At 43.5% G+C, this 22,749-nt stretch overlaps 1 protein-coding gene across 7 annotated transcripts in view; it reads left to right on the top strand.

Annotated features, from left to right (window-relative positions):
* The window catches only part of SULF1 (sulfatase 1), a 101,838-nt gene that overhangs the window by 43,092 nt on the left and 35,997 nt on the right, over nt 1-22,749 (top strand). For all 7 annotated transcript variants that reach the window (XM_053395927.1, XM_053395929.1, XM_053395924.1 and 4 more), the window contains 4 exons: nt 7,064-7,299; nt 9,560-9,799; nt 18,284-18,435; nt 21,059-21,228. In XM_053395927.1, coding sequence (XP_053251902.1) covers nt 7,128-7,299; nt 9,560-9,799; nt 18,284-18,435; nt 21,059-21,228 — 734 coding nt within the window. In that variant the 5' untranslated portion in view covers nt 7,064-7,127. The remainder of the gene's footprint in view (nt 1-7,063; nt 7,300-9,559; nt 9,800-18,283; nt 18,436-21,058; nt 21,229-22,749) is intronic.

Here is a 22,749-nt window from a genome sequence, read left to right as displayed (position 1 = left end):
TGAACTCTTTTTGTCTTTCTATTTAAACTTGGACTGAGACTGGATAATCATTCAAAAAGACCACTCTTTCAGATACATAACACAGGGCATATGGTCACCCTAAAACTTAAATTTCCAGGACTGCTAATTAAATGGGCTACCCAAACTCAAATACAGTGGCATTTCATTCTCTCTCTGATACATACACTGGAGATCAGTGGAAACGATGTATGTGAATTGAGCAGGATAAACTAGAATTTCACCACCACCACATACACACCAATCCTGAAGCTTCTGTGTTTGTAACTCGCCAGCATTTTCAACATAAGGAATGTCAAAATTGTTCATTGGCAATTATTAGGTAGGTAGGCTTCAGTCGGTACACTAGTCGTCTAAAGATGGATTGGTTGATTAACTAGTGGGAGCTAATTTTAATCTCTAAATTGAAGGTCGGGGGTTTCCGTTTCTTCTTACTATTTTGGTTCTGATGGGAAAATAAAACTACTCAAGATTTTCTTTCAAGAAAGGGTTTGTTTTATTAAACTATAAGTTGCTTTGCATTTCTTTCCATATTCTCAGGCACTTAAGACTCAACGCCAAAAAGGGAGTGGCCTGATCTTTGTTTAATTCTTGCTAGTTTATGGTCAGTATGGAAGTGAATTATTCCAGTTCTGCAGGCAGATCACAGCCAACTTGTAAGGAAATATTATCAAAAAATGCTTGTCATATTCACCTATCGCACCTTTCGCTTTCCAATGAACAGTAGATAGGTGGTTGCTGTACAGTGGTACCTCGGGTTACATATGCTTTAGGTTACAGACTCCACTAACCCAGAAATAGTACCTCGGGTTAAGAACTTTGCTTCAGGATGAGAATAGAAATTGTGCTGCGGTGGCATGGCAGCAGCAGGAGGCCCCATTAGCTAAAGTGGTGCTTCAGGTTAAGAACAGTTTCAGGTTAAGAACGGAGCTCCAGAATGAATTAAGTACTTAACCCAAGGTACCACTGTATTTGCAATTTGTGGGTTGTGTCCTACTCCATCAGGTTTGCACTTTTCATAGTTCCTCCAGAAGATCTTGAGTCTTCGGTGACATCTGTGGTCAAAAGTGGCTTTTCCCAGGTTCACTGGGTGTATGCTCTATAGTGTTGGTGCCTAAAAAGTGTTTAAAACTTGCAGCTGAGGATTCTCATGAGTAGCTGGGCATCTCAACCTCTGCTTAAAAGCTTGGTGGATAGGTGGGAAAACTTGTTGGAACAACTTTGCAGCTCCTGTGCAGTCTTGCAATGCTTGTTCCTGATCTTCAACTTGGGAACCCTGGCCCTGCTTCCTAGATTGGACTTGTTCCTGCTAGCCCTTAGCCTTCTAAGATCTCTGTACTGTTTTGGTCTCTTTCCATGCCCGTACAGTTAATCTGCTTTAATAAAGCATCTCTTCGTCACTTAGAAGTCAGTGCACCTGCTGTCATGTTTTGGGATTTTTGTTGTTGTTTAGTCGTTTAGTCGTGTCCGACTCTTCGTGACCCCATGGACCAGAGCACGCCAGGCACCTCTGTCTTTCACTGCCTCCCGCAGTTTGGACAGACTCATGTTTGTAGCTTCGAGAACACCGTCCAACCATCTCGTCCTCTGTCGCCCCCTTCTCCTTGTGCCCTCCATCTTTCCCAGCATCAGTGTCTTCTCCAGGGAGTCTTCTCTTCTCATGAGGTGGCCAAAGTACTGGAGCCTCAGCTTCACGATCTGTCCTTCCAGTGAGCACTCAGGGCTGATTTCCTTAAGAATGGATGCGTTTGATCTTCTTGCAGTCCATGGGACTCTCAAGAGTCTTCTCCAGCACCATAATTCAAAGGCATCAATTCTTCGGCGATCAGCCTTCTTTATGGTCCAGCTCTCACTTCCATACATCACTACTGGGAAAACCATGGCTTTAACTATACGGACCTTTGTTGGCAAGGTGACATCTCTACTTCTCAAGATGCTGTCTAGGCCTGTCATTGCCCTTCTCCCAAGAAGCAGGCGTCTTTTAATTTCGTGGCTGCTGTCACCATCTGCAGTGATCATGGAGCCCAAGAAAGTAAAATCTCTCACTGCCTCCATTTCTTCCCCTTCTATTTGCCAGGAGGTGATGGGACCAGTGGCCATGATCTTCGTTTTTTTGATGTTGAGCCTCAGACCATATTTTGCGCTCTCCTCTTTCACTTTCATTAAAAGGTTCTTTAGTTCCTCCTCACTTTCTGCCATCAAATGTTTTGGGATACTTTGGACTAAATGGCACCACAGCATTTTAACTCCACACAAGCTATTAATTGGAAGGGTCAGAACTGTGATGCAAGAAGTGAAGTTTGTCTTTTTCTTAGTGTGTTCCAGATTTTTGTTTTTTAATCACTTATGCCAAAAGCTTCTATTTGTATTAGAAGGGAAACTCCCATGGGTTTTCAGCCCAGCTTGAGGCGGGGATTTTTGACAAGATTGTGGTGGAGAAAGTGTTATTTCTCTCCACCTGCTGACATCTTGGTGCTGCTTAGTGGCTATTTACATTTTGGAGGAACATACACATCAGTTGTTGACATGCATCTAATGTCATGGCCGTGTCTACATTGGTCCTTAGAGTTGTTGCGTTGTCAGTGGATTGTACTAGAGCACAAATTTCCCTGTGTGCTTCCCTAGTGGAATGAAAGCAGTCCAAAAGTCGCAGACAATGCTTCTTCCAAAGTAAAGTGCTTCAGAGAGTAGTGTGTTCGGATCCAAAAGCTATACATGAAGGGAGATTGTAACGATGTTATTTGGAGAGACAGATGTAACACCCAGGCTAAAGACTTTGGACATCACTGGCCTAGACTAATCATGCCCACGTGCATACACATTGAATAAAGTGCAGTCTTTTGCATGTGGGGTAAAAACCGGAAACACTGTAAACACGATACACACTGTAATGGATCACAGAATGTCAAGCAAGCTGAGCAGTCTCTTTGTGCAGTTTTCCTTTGATAAATGGGATTTGCAGTTTTATAGCTCCATGTAACTTTTGCTGTAAAGTTGATTTCTTGTAGGATCAGAATATATATGGAAAAGGGGTACATTTGAAATGCATCTCCTCTGATTCCATCTAGGAGACCTGATTACATGCCTGTCTGTACAAAAATATATTTATACCTTCTCCAAGTAGCTTATTTTTCACTTGCAGTCAATATGCTTCCATTTACCTTATGGAAGAAAGGCAACTTGTAGTCTCTTCTTGATCCTTGGACACTGCACAATGCCTTACGTTCACTTGCCATGTGTGAAGAACAAGGCCTCTCTTTAATTTTTCTTGCTTTTGACTGTTTCTCAAAGACAAATTGCAGTGTCTCTGAGGACACTTGTAGACTAGGGCAAAGTAGCCAACACAAACACTACAGTACGTTCTTGTATCCCCACTGAAGCCCTAGATTTTGCAGGGGTGTTTCGTTGCTTCATTTCCTTCAGGAGCTAGAAGCCGGGCAGTGAGAGGATGGCAGCTTTTAAAAAGGTTGCCTTTGAATAAATAAGTGCTTGTGCAAGGGGGACCTGGTAATGCACGTAGTGAGTAGTTGGGATTGCTGAGCCCTCCAAGCCCTTTTCAGATAACTAATAGGGAAATGAATGCACAAGGGCATAGGGAAGTACACATGATATATGATACCTGGGCATTGCTCTGCATCATCAGGAGCCGTACCTATTCAGGTGCCCTGGTTGCACAAGAGGTGTCTAGGCATGTAGAATATATTTAGAGCAGGAGCAGCCTGCCACCATGATTCTTCCCCCCTCACACACATGTATTACATTTATATCATATTAACATAGGAGGCAAGGGACGCGGGTGGCGCTGTGGGTTAAACCACAGAGCCTAGGACTTGCCGATCAGAAGGTTGGTGGTTCGAATCCCCGCGATGGGGTGAGCTCCCATTGCTCGGTCCCAGCTCCTGCCAGCCTAGCAGTTTGAAAGCACGTTAAAGTGCAAGTAGATAAATAGTACCACTCCGGCGGGAAGGTAAACGGCATTTCCGTGTGCTGCTCTGGTTCTCCAGAAGTGGCTTAGTCCTGCTGGCCACATGACCCGGAAGCTGGACGCCGGCTCCCTTGGCCAATAAAGCGAGATGAGCGCTGCAACCCCAGAGTCAGCCACGACTGGACCTAATGGTCAGGGGTCCCTTCACCTTTAACATAGGAGGCTGCCTTAACTTAAACAAGGCCAAAGGGCCAATTAGCTCAGTACTGTTCACACCTGCAGTGGCTTTCCAAGGTGTCAGTCAGGGGACATTCTCACCTCTACCTGGAGATGCTAGGGATTGTACCTGGGACTTCCTAAATGCAAGGTGGATGCTCTTTCACTGAGCTGCTGTTCTTCCCCAACTTTTCTCCAGAGAAATAAAGGTGGCTTGATTGCCACCTTGCTTATCCCATTTTATTCCCATAACAGTGTTAATGTAAATTGGAATAGAGTATGGGGATTGGGTCACCCAATGGTTTTAATGGTAGGATTGGTTTTTTAACCTAGGTCTTGCCAGGTTTCCCAAGTCCTACTCCAGCACTCTAACCCCTGCTTTATACTGGCTGACGCCACACTTGGGGGGCCCTATATTTATTTTTCAGCCCAGCAGTCCATGTGGTGCTGGGCAGCTGCCATCTAAATTGCACACAATGTTTCAGAGCAATGCTGTTTTGTGGGGGCATTGTGGAAAATTAAAAGGCAGGCTAGATCCAGCTTGCTGCAACCGTCAAATAAATCCTGGCGAACTTTGCTGATAGACAAGGGGACTCGCCAGAGCACACCTTGCCCCAGGCTGTAGAAAACCTAGGTCTGTTTGGGTACAACGCTATTTGGAAAAATTATCTAGGCAGTGCATCTGATCTAGGAAATGCTACACATTTGCTCTTTCCTACTCCCACATGCTCCTCTTTTGACTTTATGTGAGAGGAGTCTGAGGTCTGCACTTTAAAGAGGATCCCCAGGAGAAATTTCTGTTTAGCTTTTGCACCATGTGTAAGTGGCATTGCTGTTATCAGGCAGAAAAATACTTCAATGGTCAATAATCCTGTACTCCAGTTGGAGCAAATGGTTGGAAACCAAAATATTTTTAAGGGGAGAGAGAGCATGCTCAGACTAATTACTGACTTCCAGTCTACTTCTCTGAATGTTATGTAGTCAGGGCGATAGCATTTAACTTAGCATGCAGAATCCTCCAGCATACTGCCTTTATGCTGTGATGTCAATCAGAGATTGGAATGTTTATGCACAGACAATGGAGCCCGGATTTCTTTGCTTACAGATGCTTGGAGGGTTTTTTGTTTCGTTTTTTTGTTTTAAAGAAACAACATTCACACTCTCCTGGTGCAATTATCTCCTGAGGAGTGAGATGCATGACACTGTTTATAGGATATGTTGTGAAGTTTCAAGTAATAAGTGGGTGTGAAAAGAAAGAAAAAAATCCAGCATTTAAAAGATATATGTTTATTGCTGGTGGTCTGTGTCAAATTTCTCCCTAAGGAATTGCATCCCTCTTTTGTGTTTTTAAATGAGTGATGGGACCACCCCCACCCCCCCTTTGCCTTCTCTGCTATGCTATGCTTCCATTTAATTAGTTCTGCTGATTTATCCCCTACTAGTTAATGTTGCATGCCTAAATATGAAGTCTCAGGTGTGGGAGGACTGATTGTCTGATGAGTTACGTTCCATTCTCATTAAGGCTGGTGTCGCCTCTTTTCCAAGCAGACTTTCCCATGGAGGATGCCTCCTTGCACTTCGTCTGCCTTCAAGCCCTGTCTGTATTTTAAAATAAAAATATATGGCCAATTAAGTTTCACGTTCAGTTAGTATTATCACGAGTTTCCATCACTTGGTGGAGCCTCTGCCAATGGGGCAGAGAATGCTGGAGTGTAAGTGACTAACCTTTTTAGTCACAAGACCCATCAATCATTTTCTGTTGTGGGTTTAAGTCTGCCACAGCAAGGAGACCCCTCCTGAGGTTGCATTAGGGCTTACAATAGTGGGGCTGCTTGACTGACAGCCATTGAGAAAGGGGTTCTGATAGGCTCAGTGAGCCGAATCTGGAAATGGAGAACTGGGGACAAACGCTTGCTTAGAGTTGTCGTGCATTATAGATGATGTGCTCAGTCCCACTGCTGATTGATGAGGGACAGGGATACGGGCTTTCATGGTGCTGGGTAGGATCATCTGGACTGTCACTTAATACGAGCTCTCTGTTAAGTTGCAAACAGAAACAGAGCAGCGTCAAATAATGTTAGAGATTACGGCCGGCAGCCATGTCTTTATCTCTGCTTCAGAAGAGCAGGTGAGTTGGACTAAAACAGGCCTGCTGTTCTGCATGTGCCTTGGGACGGGACCTCTCTTGAACGGAAAAGAGATGAAAGAAACGTAGTAATGTTTATTGAAGGGAAGAAGGCAAGCCCATCAGCTTTGCTGATTTTCTGAAGAAAACCTGGGCCTTTCCAACCATTAGGGCATGTACTCACCGAAACCCTGTATATAAGGAGAGATGGATTTAGGTGACTTCTCTCTTTCCATGCTCCCAGGAAAGGATATCTGCCACGCTACACAAGAGACATACTGCTGAACAGGGAATTAAGAGGTTATGGATTTGAAGACCACTTTTAGAGGGCTTCTTCTAAAGAGGCTTTTTTCTGGATCAGTTGTTTGGTTTTAAGTCATAGAATAATAGATTTGTAGAGTTGGAAGTGACCACAAGCGTCATCTAGTCTAACCCAAGTCACTTTGGGTTGCCCTGAGCAAGATAAAGTGGAGGAATAATAATAGAAGAAAATAATGAGCTGTAAAGAAAACAGAAGCATCTCTGGAAGATGGCTGTGCAGCAAACCATAAAATACAGCTAGCACTAAATCTTGGAGAAGGAAAACCAAGCGCGCTGCAGTTGAAAAATATTGGTATCATTTTCAAAAAGCAACATCCAGCTATAAGAACAGTTTTCTGTTCTGTCTTATGTATATTTAATCGAATGCAAGCTGAGCTTTAAACTAGGTTTGTTTCTCTCTTTCTCTCTCTCATTCGTTCCTCTCCCCACCCCCCTTTTTTATCCCTTTCATTATCCAGAGCTTGAAAATTAAGGAACAGAAGCATTTGCACAAGGGTTTAACTGCAGTATTGGACAGATACAATGAATCATTATTGCATTGCATTTATATGGACTGTGCTTGGCACTCAGCTGTTAAGAAGCCACTGTACTACTGTCAAATCCCCAAGGTTCAGAGGACGTGTACAGCAGGAGCGGAAAAATATCAGGCCAAACATTATCCTTGTACTCACAGATGACCAAGACGTGGAGCTGGGTAAGTCTGTTGAAATTTACTGCATAATTTCACTCAGTCGTCTTTGGTTGTTTTTTAAAGATCACTTTCTGCTCTGTAAATGATCCTTAACATATTTGCCTTTCCTGCACGTTATTATACTTACTTGACAGATTTGTAAATCCTGCTCCAAGGGAGAGGAGAATCAATTTTCTCACTGCATTTGATAATTGATTTCCATTTTGTTGAGAGGTACATTGCAGAATCAATATATGTTAATACTCAGCAACCTCTGATTAAATGAAACACTTTCTGTTATTGCGTGCGGCAAGTCATGTTTGGAAAAGAAGGAAGCTGCCTGTCAACAGCAGCTAATTTTGCTAATAATGGTCCATTTCCCAACAGCATTTAAGCATTTGAAGTACTGTATCATGGAAGCATAGAGGAGAAGCCACTTGGGACACTAGACAAGAACTGTTACTGATTTTATCCAATGAGAACACCCCTGACTCCACCCAAATAGGATTATATCAAGTGCCACCTAGTGAATAAACTATATAATGCACAATATCCATACATAGTGTGTATTCAACATTCTATTACACGGGTGTCAAACACAAGGCCCGCGGGCCGAATCCGGCCCGCCAGACCTCGTCATGTGGCCCATGTAGCCGCCACCGGCCGCCAGCCTTCACCTTTTATTCTCACTTTTTTTTTTTTTACACAAGAAAGCCGCCTCTTCAGTGCATGCATGGCAGCCTACAAGCCAGAGAACGTCTGTCCTCTAGCGGCGCCGGCCATTCTACACAGGAAACCTCCACTTTACATGCATTCAGGAAACCTCCACTTGTTTTTATATTGAGCGCATGCCATCCTGTGATGTGACAGATCCAACGGCTGCCTGAACAACCGGCCCTTTGAGGGTGACCAAACTGCTGATGCGCCCCCCCGATGAATTTGAGTTTGACACCCCTGTTCTATTACTTTTACACTACTAATTTCGTACAATTTGCGCACATCTTTATAATAAGCTGGACAATGATACTATACAGGCTATTACTGAAGTTGACCCTTTTATGCCTGTTACGTCTTATTGCTGCAACAGAAGACCTCTCAGGAATGCAGTTGCATGCTACTTTATTTCTACAATATTCTGGAGAATAGGTTGTACTTACTTGGGGCAAACTTTCTCAAGGCAAATTTAAAAAAAAAAAGTGGGATAAACACCGATAATTGGGAAACACTGGCCTGCGAGCGCTCCAGTTGGAGAACAGCCTTTACCAAAGGTGTCATAGACTTCAAAGATGCTCAAACTCAGGATGAAAGGGAGAAACGTGCTAAGAGGAAGGCACATTTGGCAAACCCTCACCTTGATCAACTCCCACCTGGAAACCTCTGTCCCCACTGTGGAAGGACGTGTGGATCCAGAACTGGCCTCCACAGTCACTTACGGAGTCACTGTTAAGACTGTGTTCATGGAAGACAACCTTACTTGGCTACAAGTGATTGCCAAAGAAGAAGAAGAAGTCCTAGGATCAGAGGCACCAGCTTGCGAGTGTGATGGGAGGGGGGTATGGTTCTCTTAAAGGATGCTATTTTAGCAAGAATTTCCTTGCACCCCAATAGGTATAGGGATGTCTACTATCAGAGGTGCCAGTTTGCGAGGACGATGGAGAGGGTAACATCACTCATGTAATGTCCCAATGTTGTGAGGAGCTGGGGGCCACCCTACTCCTACAATTTCCTCCAAGGGGAAGAAACAAACCACCACATTGACTCAACTTTTAGTTCAAACCAGCAGTCATGGCTTCCTTCTTTTCAAGCAAACCATGAGTGTTGATTTGCTCACAAAGCTAAGCCAACCCCGATGTATGTTCTTTTCCAGCTGAAAAGGGGAGGAGCAAAGAGGTTATGATTGAGAAGAACTGTATGTATTAATAAGCTGCTTGTTCGCAGTAAGCCATAGCTTATTTTTAACTATGGCTTTCCACAATGCGTGAACCAATTCTGTGTATCTTCCAGGAGGCCAAAATCTTGTTTTCATAAAATGAAACTTTAACCTCTGTGAACAAACCTCCTCTTCAACCACAGCTTGCACCCTTGTAGCGGCAGATATCTTTGGTGAAGTAAAACATTTAATTTAGTTGAAAATAGAACGGCAAATTTATAGACGAATGATCCACATGGCTGTATGGCTCTTGAAGGTAATGCTACATGTGTGAACCCACTGCAGGAGTACTAACCAGGTTTGTTGATATCCAATAAGCTATAGCTCCTGATACAGCTCTTTTTTGTTTTTTAGGTTCTTTGCAAGTGATGAATAAAACCAGGAAGATAATGGAAAATGGAGGTGCCACTTTTGTCAATGCATTTGTCACAACCCCAATGTGCTGCCCATCTCGTTCCTCAATGTTGACAGGAAAATATGTTCACAACCACAATGTTTATACCAACAATGAAAATTGTTCTTCTCCTTCCTGGCAAGCAACACATGAACCACGTACCTTTGCAGTGTATCTGAACAACACTGGGTATAGGACTGGTAAGATTCTACACATACACCCCTTTAAAACCTTTGATTAAAAAATAACCTTGCTTTTTATTGATGTTCTTTAAAATGCCATCATGGTTATTGTTGGAAGGCATGTGTCACAGCAACCTTGCTGAAACAAGAGCTGGGTCTTGTTGCTGCCTAAATGGGAAACCAGGGTGGCACTGTGGGTTAAACCACAGAGCCTAGGACTTGCCAATCAGAAGGTTGGCGGTTCGAATCCCCGCGACGGGGTGAGCTCCCGTTGCTCGGTCCCTGCTCCTGCCAACCTAGCAGTTCAAAAGCACCTCAAAGTGCAAGTAGATAAATAGGTACTGCTCCAGCGGGAAGGTAAACGGTGTTTCCGTGCGCTGCTCTGGTTCGCCAGAAGCGGCTTAGTCATGCTGGCCACATGACCGGGAAGCTGTACGCTGGCTCCCTCGGCCAATAAAGCGAGATGAGCGTCGCAACCCCAGAGTCGGCTACGACTGGACCTAATGGTCAGGGGTCCCTTTACTTTAAATGGGAAACCAGAGAGAACCTATGCATAGCAGTTTGAGTTAAAATAATAGAATCATAGAGTTGCAGAGTTGCAGGGGACCTCAAGGGTCATTAGTCCAATCCCCTGCAATGCTGGAATCTCAACTAAAGCATACACAACAGATGGTCATCCACCTCTGCTTAAAAGCCTCCAATGAAGGAGACTCTCCACCACCTTCCAAGTAGTCCATTTCACGGTTGAACAGCTCTTAACCATCAGAAAGTTATTCCTGATGTTAAGTCAGAATCTTCTTTCTTGTAACTTGAATCCATTGGTTCAGGTCCTACACTTGAGAGCAGGAGAAAGCAACCTTGCTCCACCTTGCATGTGACAGCCCTTTCAATATTTGAAGATGGCAGTGCTTGAGAGAGCCCTAAACCAGGGATGTGGAACCCGTGGCTCTCCACATACTGTTGAACTACACCTCCCATCATCCCTGACTATTGGGCATGCTGACTGTGGCTTATGGGTGTTGAAGTCCAACTACATCTAGAGGGCCACAGGTTCCCCATCCCTGCTATCAGCCTGCCATGGTAGGCAGTAAAGGTTTGTGTTCAGGGGCAGGATTCCTCTGAGGACTGCTGTGTTTATGGATTGCTGGAAGCTTTTAAAAGCATATGGCTGGTCATAGTTGGAAATGAACTACTAGTCTATATCAACCTTTTGGTCTGATCTTTCAAGGTACCTTTTATGTTCTTAAGGCAGTAACAAAAAACAGTAGAACGATGTGAACAGGTCAGGCAGAACAGATTTCTTTGGACGGCAGTGTCTGATTCCCTTTCTGAAATTGACTTGTTTAAGTCTCAGCCGCACTGAAACTACCTTATGTGTTTTTTATCATGACGAAAATAAATTTCCTAACTTGAAAGTTTAAGAAGGGTTCTTCTGTACAGTGGTACCTCGGGTTACATGCGCTTCAGGTTACATACGCTTCAGGTTACATACTCCGCTAACCCAGAAATAGTACCTTGGGTTAAGAATTTTGCTTCAGGATGAGAACAGAAATCATGCTCCGGTGGCACAGCAGTAGCAGGAGGCCCCATTAGCTAAAGTGGTGCTTCAGGTTAAGAACAGTTTCAGGTTAAGAACAGACCTCCAGAACAAATTAAGTACTTAACCCGAGGTACCACTGTACTGACTTTGCCAGTGGAATTTCTGTGAATTGTTGAGCCGGGGGTGGGGATGAAGCTGTCCACACACCTCCTCCTCCTCCTCCTCTTCTTCTTCTTCTTCTTCTTCTTCTTCTTCATCTTCATCTTCATCTTCATCTTCATCTTCATCTTCATCTTCATCTTCTTCTTCTTCCATGCTTTTCCTACCTGCGACAAGGAGTTTAATACTTTTCCAAGGCAGATCTGAATAATGTTGACAAACGTTGCATGGAGCCTTTTTTATTTTATAACACTTATAATGATAGAAAAATTTCACTTTGTACTGGAGATCTGTTTCATGCATTATGCAGTCTTCATGGCTGTCACTGAGGGGGGGAAATACCATACAGATGCCTTCTATGTGGGAAGCCCTTTGCAAATCGGCTCCAATGTGGCTCAAGCCAATTGTAAACACATTAGCAAAAGTCTTATTTTGGCTGAAAGACATTTTGCTTGTATGGGTTACACTGACCTGAGTGTTACGGGATCTTCATATGATGTCCTGTGTGGAAGAACACTTATTAATATAGCAGATTGCTTCCATTATAAAACAAACAAACTACATATTAATATAACAGATTGTTCCCATTGTAATATATGAAGCAGGCAAACTTATGCAGGGGACTACTTACTAGAACACTATTAGATTTTAGTTTGGTTTTGTCCTCACTGCCATAACTTTTGTTGAGAAAATATTTGTATACTTAAAAGCACAGGGGGTGGACCTGTGGCTTCCATATTGTGTTGGACTACTTTATTTGTTATTTCATTATCAAGTTGTTCTTCATTTTTTGAAAAAGTCACAGGGCTGTTTATTGAAAGAGCAGTACTATTAAAATCTCAGGAACAAGGTTATCAGCTCCAAACAGCAGTGACATAATACAGCTAATCATCTGTCCAATAGATTAGAAGTCTCAAGGGACTGTGTAAAACAACATCAAAGGCCCATAACTGGCAAAACTGCATGCTCCATGCATCCTCCATGCAGAGTACTATTACAGTAATCAAGATGTAAAATTTCTAGGGCATAGAACACATAGTAAGGCTATCTTGGTCCAGGAACAGCCATAGCTTACCAGAAAGTCGTAGCTGGACATAGGTGTTCCTATCAGCCCCAGCCAGCCAGCACAGCCAATGGCACTGCCAGCAACTGGTGGGTAGCCATTGGCTACCTCTCAACCAGGCATACAGCTGTATATACACAGATGATCATGGATAATTGCTTTTACTTAACTGAAACACTAAAACAACTTGTATTGACCAAAGTTGTAGTAGTCTACTCAAGCATCATATAGTACTTAAAAAAGTTCAAAATGCTTAGCAAACCCAACCATGGAAAGGTTGCAGGTGGGCAACTGAGATAGAGTGACTTGCCTAAGGCCAACTACTGAATTCATGGCAGAAGAGAGAGTCAAACCAGAGACCTGTAGCTCAGTCGCTTAACCGATATTCTACGAGCACCAACTCCTCTCCACTGCCCAGTCCTCCTGCATCTCTTTCTCTATTATACTCTTTCCCTCCCAACTCACATTATTCAACTTAACATACACTCAACAGCTACATTCAGTTGCTATGCTATATAAACTCCACTTGGCATAAATAGTCTCTCAAGTACTGAATGCCTCTTCCTTGAAGGACGTTGGCATTTGTTCTGTTTCGTTGGTATGCTCTGTTTTCTCCATTACCTGGTTGCTGGGAATCACAAGAGGGGAGAGCACTGCTGTGAACATAGGAACGTAAAAAGAACCCTGCTGGATCAAGCCAGTGGCTCACCTAGTCCAGCATCCTGTTCTCCCGGTGGCCAACCAGATCCTGTGGGAAACCCACAACAGGACCCCAAGGACATGTTTTGATCCAGAGCCCATTGTGTTCTCTGGTTTTACGTCAAGAACTCCACTGAAATTAGTCGGGCAGTTCCTGGGGAGAGGAATCCCCCTGTGTTATGCCCCTACAAATAGCTGGAGCAAGCCAAACTTGGGGAGTTTTGGGGGCATGGAGTGGCTTCTACAAGTCACTTTAAAAAAGAAACACACAAGCACTTGTTTCAAAGGAGCATGCCTGTGATTGAAGCAATTATGAGAACTGCGGGCCGGTGTTTAGGAGTGTTGCAATTAAAGGGTCTCCTGGGGAATCAGACACATTATCACAGACGGCTTGTGTGTGCAGACACTGGAATGACATTGGAAAGTCAGCTTTCATTTGAAACATACTACGTAGAAAAGCAACCACGACTCGGCTAAAACAAACAAAAAAGGTCTAAAAACTCTAGGATTGTAGCCAACTAAGTTCCACTCAGAGTAGACCACCTAGTTCCACAAACAGAAATTGCCCAAACTTGCAGTTCAGTCTTTCAGCATTGGTGCCAGGACAGCGTCATCCACCACATATCATGACGTCAGGCTAGATTAGGGAGCACAGTGCAGGCTGCAAGGCACACTGCTCTATCCTCAAACACCTCACCACCATTTATCACCACTCGGCCCCTGTCACCTGATGTACCTTCCTAATAATAGGGACAGCCCTGCTAAACGTAGGATATTACTGAGCTATGCCATTTTATTTTATGCTTTCCTTTGAGACTCCTCAATCAGCTGCTTAGGAAAACGTAAGCAAACAAGTTTAAGGAAGCACAGTGTAATTCTTCCTTCACCAATTTCTCATTTGTCACCAAATGCTTCTTAGTTGTCTGGGTATCAAGTGTAATAATTGTTCACCTTGAGAAGGATTGCTGTTTACACAAGCTCAATTAGGCATAGTCAAAGAGACTGCCATTATTCTGAGCTGGCAAAGTATGTTACATGTGCTTAAACAATGGCACTGTGTCCTGGGAACAGTTAGCAAAACTGCCAGTATTGCAGATAAAATCTGTCTCATTAAAATGCAAAAATCTACATTTATCTTTGCTATTATCCCTGTGGGCACCATTAGATACAATAATGAAAAGATGTTCCCTGAAATGGTATTACTTTTTAATGAGACATTTTATTCACTCAGCTGTACTTTGTATTTTATTAATTATACAAACAGAAATGGCTTCCTAATTCTCATTGCTTCTGTTTCTAAATATGTATGTTGCCTGTGGCTATCAGTGAATAGATTTCAGACATGAGCAAGGAAAAAAGCTTCACAGTTGCAACCGGTTGGAGCATGTAGATAGGGTTTTGTTTGTTTTAATGAGCCAAGTGTAAAAGAAGAAGAAAACAACAGAGAATACTACAAATGTGGAAAATTTCAAAGTCCAATGCAGGATGCTGGTTAGGCCTATTGGTCACAAGTCACTCGTACACTGTCCTGTGCATTATTACCTGTTTTTAAGCTATCTAGTTGGAAAGTGACTTTCTTTTTCATTTAAGTAAAAGGATGGCTGTCTTTACATCATCATTGATTTGCTGTACAGCATTTATTTATTTGTGAAAATATTTACAGATCACCCTCTTATGGATGGATCAGTTCCACACTGCCCCAACCTGGCTGCCACTTTCTCCCACTCCAGCCATGTTTCAATATGTGGCACCAATGCCTGTGCTGGGAGGGCGGCTGCATGGCCTCCACAGTGCTGGCCACCCTTGCAGTATAGCAGGAAAAAAAGATTCTTATTGTACTGGATATGATGAGAATAAAGAAAGAAATCAAAGTGGTTTGTGCAGTACAAAAGGGCAAGAGAAATAATCAGGAATTTAAAGAACAAAGGTGTTTTGTCCTGACAATTAAGTACTTGGCATTTTGTTTTAGTTCAAAAAATTATTTACCGTATTTTTCGCTCTATAGGAATAGGACGCACCCGACCATAGGACACACCTTGTTTTAGAGGGGGAGAACAAGAAAAAAAATTCTCCCCCTCTCTGTGCAGCGCCCCTTCAGCAAAGTGGCAGGAGAAATGGAGCCCCTTCCATTTCTCCTCCCGCTTAGCTGAAGGGGCGCTGCGCCTTAGCTGAAGGGGCACCTACCCTTCAGCGAAAGGAACCCGAAGCTCCCGCTGCGCTCCGGAGGCTTCAGGCAGCTATCTTTGAAGCCTGGAGAACGAGAGGGGTCGGTGTGCACCGACCCCTCTCGCTCTCCAGATAGCCTCGGGTTCCTTTCGCCTTCGAGTTCCTTTCGCTGAAGCCTGGAGAGCAAGACTCTCCTGGCTTCAGCGAAAGGAACCCGAAGCCTCCAGAGCACCGACCTCTCTCGCTTTCCAGATAGCCGCCTGAAGCCTCCAGAGCGCGGTGGGAGCTCCCTACGCACTCCGCAGGCTTTGGGTTGCCTTCCACTGAAGCCTCCGGAGCGCGATAGCCGCCTGAAGCCTCTGGAGCGCAGCGGGAGTCTTGTTCTCCAGGCTTCAGCGAAAGGAACCCGAAGCCTCCAGAGCACAGCGGGAGCTCCCGCCGCGCACCGGAGGCTTCTGGCAGCTATCTTTGAAGCCTGGAGAGTCAGAGGGGTCTGTGCGCACCAACCCCTCTCGCTCTCCGGGCTTGAGCGAAAGCAACGCAAAGCCTCCGGAGTGCGGTGAGAACACTCCCACTGCACTTCGGAAGCTTTGTGTTGCTATCACTAAAGCCAAGGAGCCTGCATTCGCTCCATAAGACGCACACACATTCCCCCTTAATTTTTGGAGGGGAAAATGTGCGTCTTATAGAGCGAAAAATGTGGTATATTGGTAACCCCATCACATCATGATGATGATTTTGTTTTTATGCTAGGGTCAGTTTTTCTCCACTTGTCTTGACAGGAAGTCCTGATTTCAGTCCATAACAAACCCAACCTTTCCTGAAGGGAGTATGTATTGCTTATTTTTGTCCCATCAGGGCAGTGAACGTGATCCACTCCTTTATCTTCAGCTATAAGGTAGCTCTTTGTAGGGATGGAGGAATAGACTATCAATGGCTGCTAACCAGGAAGGCTATGCACTATTTCCACAATTGGAGACAGCTTCTGATGGAAACCATGGGAGGGGTGAATGCTCTTGTGCTCATGTTTGGCTCACTGGTTTCCCACAGGCATCTGGTTGGCCACTGTGAGAACAGGACGCTGGACTAGATGGGCCATTGGCCTGATCTAGCAGGCTGTTCTTATGATCTTACAGCTTTGAACCTAGATTTCCCCAGGCTAATCTGGTATCTGCTGTTTGGAAGGAAAATGTCCCCATGTTTGCTTAGCTCTAGAAGAATATGGTTCATTGAATTAACACCAGATTAATGGCTGTTTGAAAAGACGAGGTGGTTTTATTTCATTTCCCTCCATCTGGTAATTAAAGCTACAGCCACTTAGGAAAATCAGGAAGTGGATGAAATCTGAGAATCACTGTGTCTGCGCATGGAAAGTCATTTAGAAGAGCAGCGCTATGAGGAATTCCTGTCTCAATACTCTGGTAGTAGCTGAACTCTCTTTCTGCTCTTAAACACTTCTGAGCTGGGAAACCTATAGCAGTAACCTTGGAAAGTTCCAGTTAGCTCTATAAAAGTGCCCTTAATAGGTCTGGACCATGTCACCTAAATATTACCTTACCTGCTCACCTACCTGTCTGACAATAGGGACTTATAATTTTTATTGAGTTTTCCATATTTCATTACATTTTCATTACACAAATCCATGACTTAAAGCATTGCTCACACAAAGCATCGACCTCCTTCCCTCCCTCTTTCTGACTTCCAAACATCTTTTACCAGTTCTTCGCATTTCTATGACTACTTTTTTACCTTATATCTTCTTTTGACATTCACCTCCTTACATGTAAATCAGCTCCTTATTTTCACATTACCAAACATTTCAACTCAGACCTACAAAGGTTTTCAAATGTTTACAATTTTCTTTCATATAAAATATAAATTTGCTCCAGTCCTTTTGAAACAGTTCATCACGCCGATTCCCCCGTCAGCTTTGCCAACTCCATGTATTCAACCATCTTTATCTGCCAATCTTCCAATGTAGGAAGTTCCTGCTCCTTCCATTTCTGGGCTTTTTAGGATTGAAGTTGATGAGCTTTTTTAAGGATTTTACCCCAGGACATATACAGTGGTACCTCGGGTTAAGTACTTAATTCGTTCCAGAGGTCTGTTCTTAACCTGAAACTGTTCTTAACCTGAGGTACCACTTTAGATAATGTGGCCTCCTGCTGCCGCCGCGCCGCTGGAGCACAATTTCTGTTCTCATCCTGAAGCAAAGTTCTTAACCCGAGGTACTATTTCTGGGTTAGCGGAGTCTGTAACCTGAAGCATATGTAACCTGAGGTACCACTGTACTGCCATGGGGGCTGGATTAAATCGACCGGCAGGCTGGATTAGGCCCCAGAAACGGACTTTGGACATGCCTGCCTTCGCCTAACCTACCTGACAGGGTTGTTGTGAGGACGAAATGGGGAGGAAGAGAACCATGTGTACCACCTCGAGATCCTTGGAAGATAAAGGTGGTATAAAAATGTAATAAATAAATATAAAATAAATAGAGAGGCCTGAAGGGTCCCATTTGGTCGCTGGGCCTGAGGTTCCCCATCACTTACTTAAATTAACAAAGGTGTAGTTAAAGATATAATACTTCAAACATATGGTTTCTAGCTGTGTCTAAACTGTGGGCTTTGAAAACAAACAATTGTTTGCTGTAAATTAATCAACATATTCTGACAATCTGCCGCACTTCCTGGTATTTCTACTGCACTTCTGTTTGTAAACTGCTTTGAAAAATAAATAAATAAATAAATAAATAAATAAATAAATAAATAAATAAATACAAATGTCTGTTCATCCATGAATTTTGGGTGTGACCCAGACCAAGGATCTATGCCCAGGAGTGCGACCAAACCTACATTTCCTCTTTCTCTTTTCACAGCTTTTTTCGGGAAATACCTCAATGAATACAATGGCAGCTACATTCCTCCTGGCTGGCGAGAGTGGGTTGGATTAATCAAGAACTCCCGTTTCTATAACTATACTATTTGTCGCAATGGCCTCAAAGAGAAGCACGGCTTTGATTATGCAAAGGTATTGCACAGACATGTTTCCATAGTATTAGGTGTTATCTGTAAAACTCCCCCTTCCCCCCCCCATCATGCTAGAAAAATTAATGTTATGTTCAAGATCTCTCGTTTTCTGCCCACCCATGGCCTTAAATCTTGTGTTCTGATCTGTAGGGTTAGAACTCCTTTGAAATGTAACTGCGTTCACAGAACTGAAAAGCCCATTCAGCGCTGCTGTGAATTTGTAATGGATCCTACCCCCCTCAACTTAAATTTGATTTAATTAGGATTTGTGTTCTCTGATACTCTTCAGAGTTTTTTTTTCTATAGAAAAGAAGTACATGCGTTTATTAAATACTTTAAGGTTATTATTGCATTTTTTAAACACCCTTGAACTCAAAAAGCTGGTTGAGCTTCAGGTGCGAGATGTTAGCTGGAAATCGGCGTAGAATACCTTCAATGAATTTCCCCTTTAAATACTGTATAGCCACTCCTCACCATATTTTGAACTTATAGGAGTTTGAGGAGTTATTTGGGGAGTTCCGTGGGGTCAGTTAATTTGTAGGTTCTTTGCGATGGGGTGAAACTGATCACAGCTGTTCGGGTTGCCCCAACAGTGTTGTGCAAAATGCACTCGGCCTCCTTTCAGTGTTTGCTTTTGCAGCTGTTCAGGAATTTGTATCCACATTGTTTGATTGATTAGTCATGCCTGGAAGTGTTTGAAGCTGCACACATTGTCTTGGAACTCTTCTCTGGAGCTCACACCCATTCGTTGGGCCAAAAATGGAATGCTTAGAGTTGGCAGGTGGCTTAATTATTGAGTTTTCGTCTTTACATTTTTTGTTCCTCTTTCTTGCAGATTTTCACTTTACTACCTTGGCTCTCCATTAAGCTAGGGGTGTTGTTGTTGGTTGGGGGTTGGCAAGGGGCTACTTTGACAATAGCAGCTGCACTGCTGCTCTAAACTATGCAATTTAGAAAGAAGACTCACTGATGGTTACATGTGTTCATGCACATTTTAAAAGTTATTTAAAATATTTTATAAGTTGCTCTTCATCTGATTCTGATTCTAGGGCAGCACACAAACACTGTGTGTGTGTGTGTGTGTGTGTGTGTGTGTGTAAGTAAGTAAGTAAGTAAGTAAGTAAACAAATAAGCAATTAAAACCATTATGTATGAGATGGCTTAGCCAATGTTAAATGGCAGTATGAATTAAAATGTTTTAACCTTGCTCCAAAATGATTGCAGTGTAGGTGACAGGCGAGCCTCTCTAAGAGGGCATGCTAAAGTCAAGGTGTCAATACTGAAAAAGCCATCTGCTGTAGCCAAATAATGCTCTTCTGCCAGAGAAGGCAATTGGAGAAGAACTTCAACAGCTCTTAAGAAATGAGCAGGATGATTCTTATTGTAACAAGAACACAGATAGCATGACTTGTGAGTCTGAGCTATGATCTAGGTCAGGCTTCCTCAACCTCGGCCCTCCAGGTGTTTTTGGCCTACAACTCCCATGATCCCTAGCTAGTCAGGGATGATGGGAATTGTAGTTTCAAAACAAGGTTGAGGAAGCCTGACATAGGTGGATATTCCTGGTTCAGATCTCACTTCTTTCGTAAACTCATTATGTTGCCATAGTGTGGTTTGCCATTTTCAGTGGCAGCTTTCAGCCAGTGTTGCATTTGGGCGGTTCCACAAAATCACTGTTTATTGTGTTGAGAGCAATATTCTGCAAGCCTTGGTCTCATGCACTTCCCCAATTCCTTTCTGTGGTGCAGTTGTCAATAATAATAATAATAATAATAATAATAATAATAATACGCTGCCCATCTGACCGAGTTTCTGGCTGGAAAGAGGCATTTTCTCTTTTCAATTAAACACAGCTTGTTATGCAGATCAGCAGACTTGTTTACTGTTAGCTATGGGTTGTGTCCAGTGCTAGTCCAACTCAGAGTAAGTCCATTGAAATGAAGTGAATCTTAACTTAGTCACGTTCATTTACTTCAGTGAGTCTACTCTGAGTTGGCTAGCATTTGTTTAAACAACTGTGCCTAACAATCACTGTATGTCAGTTTGGACAAACTAAACTATGGTAAATGGGAAATTCCTTGCAGCTGCACCAAAGGAAGGGGGAGTGTATGAGTCACTGTGACTTGTTCTTGTCACACTAAACTATGGCTACATCTGAACTAGGCCATTTTGAAAAGGGCAAGTAATAACCTTAAAAAAAAAAGTATATAAAATAGACAAAGTGTATTCCATTATTGCAGTACCGAATCATTGTATTGTGGTTGGGTCAGAAAGACCTGTGTTCAGTTCCTTCCTCATCTCTGAATTTACTGTCTTAGTCCACCCTTTCCTCTGTTCTTGCTTTGCCTTGACACCTTTTGCCTCCGTTCTCCCTTGCTATCCTGTTTGTTAATCCTTCCCAGAACACAGCTGTTCATCTGGGCACAGACTTGACTTTGGAACGGAATTGTAATTCTGGTCTTTGGGAATTGTGTCTGCATCTTTAGCCCAGCTTTTGAAACTGGAGCCTGAGAGAAATTGCGTTTGTTTCATAGCTCACCCTAGCAGAATGAAGCACTGTGATATGGTCTGGTATAAGCGATGCACTTGGCAATTCTTGTTTTTGTGTTGAACGTTTGTTTCAGGACTATTTCACAGATTTGATCACTAATGACAGCATTAATTATTTCAAAACGTCTAAGAGGATGTATCCCCATAGACCTATAATGATGGTGATCAGTCACGCGGCTCCCCACGGCCCTGAAGACTCTGCGCCACAGTTCTCTGAGCTCTATCCAAATGCTTCCCAGCACATGTAAGTTAAACATTGCACCATGACTATGCTGATGATTTGACTGCTGCTTAAATGCCCCTGCATAAAACATGACATTGCTGTTTAGACTGAATCAGGGGGGCTTTTTCTTAATCATGCCGCTAGATGTCAGGATGACAGCTCATGATTTTCTTTGCAGAGGTTGTGTCTGTTGGAGGTTTTTGCCTCTTTGGTGACTATAGGAGAACCTCGGAGGCTTCTGTGTAGGGTGATATGTACCAAATGTTTCCGCTATTTTGCAGGTTCTCTTCCTATTTTTCTGCCCTGGTCCATCAGATAGATGGGCTGTAGATGGGCTGCTAACTTACGCACACTTCTGGAGTATGCACCATTGCACTCTATTATAATTTATAATCTAAGAATATGTGTACAGTAGTACCTTGGTTCCCGAACGGCTTAGTTGTCGAACAAACCAGCTCCTGAATGCCGCAAACTCAGAAATAAGTGTTCTGGTTTGTGAATGTTTTCCAGAAGCCAAACATCCGACACGGCTTATGATTAAGTGCAGGCAGCTCCTGCAGCCAACCGGAAGCTGCGCCTTGGTTTTCGAACGGGTTCAGGAGTTGAACGGCCTCCAGGAACAGATTAAGTTCAAGAACCAAGGCACCACTGTGTAGGATTATAGATGTTTAAATTAATGGTGGGTGCCTTTTGTCTCTAGGGTAAATGCACGTGCAGATCCACAGGATATATTTAAAGCATACTTAAAACTCATGGTTTCCCGGGAACTGTAGTTTGTTAAGGGTGCTGGGGCTATGGTTCCCAGGATTCTGTGGAGAAAGTCATGTGCTTTATCAGCGTGCTTTGAATATGCTTCAAATGGATAGTGTGAGTCTGCCTCAAGGCACCATGCAATTGTACAGATAGCCATTTCACATGCTGCAGCTCTTGGGATTCTGCATGTTTGTGCATTGCTTTACAGCTCAGAAGACAGTGGCCGATACGTTATCATCTGGCTGGAAACTAGTGTCCAGGTTCCTTTCCCAGGCTGATAGAAGTTTCTGTGACCTTGGTGTCACAGGTGCAGAGCAGGAAGGCTTCCCCTTCCCTGTGCATCTGATTATTATTGTATGTTCTTTCTTAGGGACATAGGATGCTGCCTTTATACCAGGGCTGTTTATTTGTCCATCTAGGCCAGGGCTGTCTAATCTGACTAGCAGAAGCTGCTATCCAGGGTCTCAGGGAAACGTCTCCCACCAACCGCTACCCGAGCCTTTTAACTGCATGTGCCAGGGATTGAAGAACATAGGACTTTCTGCATGTATTTAAGGGGGTGGCATCAGACGCGTATGTATTTAAGGGGGTGGTATTATGGGACGCGGGTGGCGCTGTGGGTTAAACCACAGAGCCTAGGACTTGCCGATCAGAAGGTCGGCGGTTTGAATCCCTACGACGGGGTGAGCTCCCGTTGCTCGGTCCCAGCTCCTGCCAACCTAGCAGTTCAAAAGTATGCAGTGCAAGTAGATAAATAGGTACCGCTCTGGCAGGAAGGTAAACGGTGTT

This window comes from Podarcis raffonei, chromosome 7 (assembly GCF_027172205.1).
Source record: "Podarcis raffonei isolate rPodRaf1 chromosome 7, rPodRaf1.pri, whole genome shotgun sequence".
Lineage (NCBI taxonomy): Eukaryota > Metazoa > Chordata > Lepidosauria > Squamata > Lacertidae > Podarcis > Podarcis raffonei.
The sequence above is the reverse complement of the archived record's forward strand: the minus strand, read 5'-3'. Positions and strand labels throughout refer to the sequence as shown.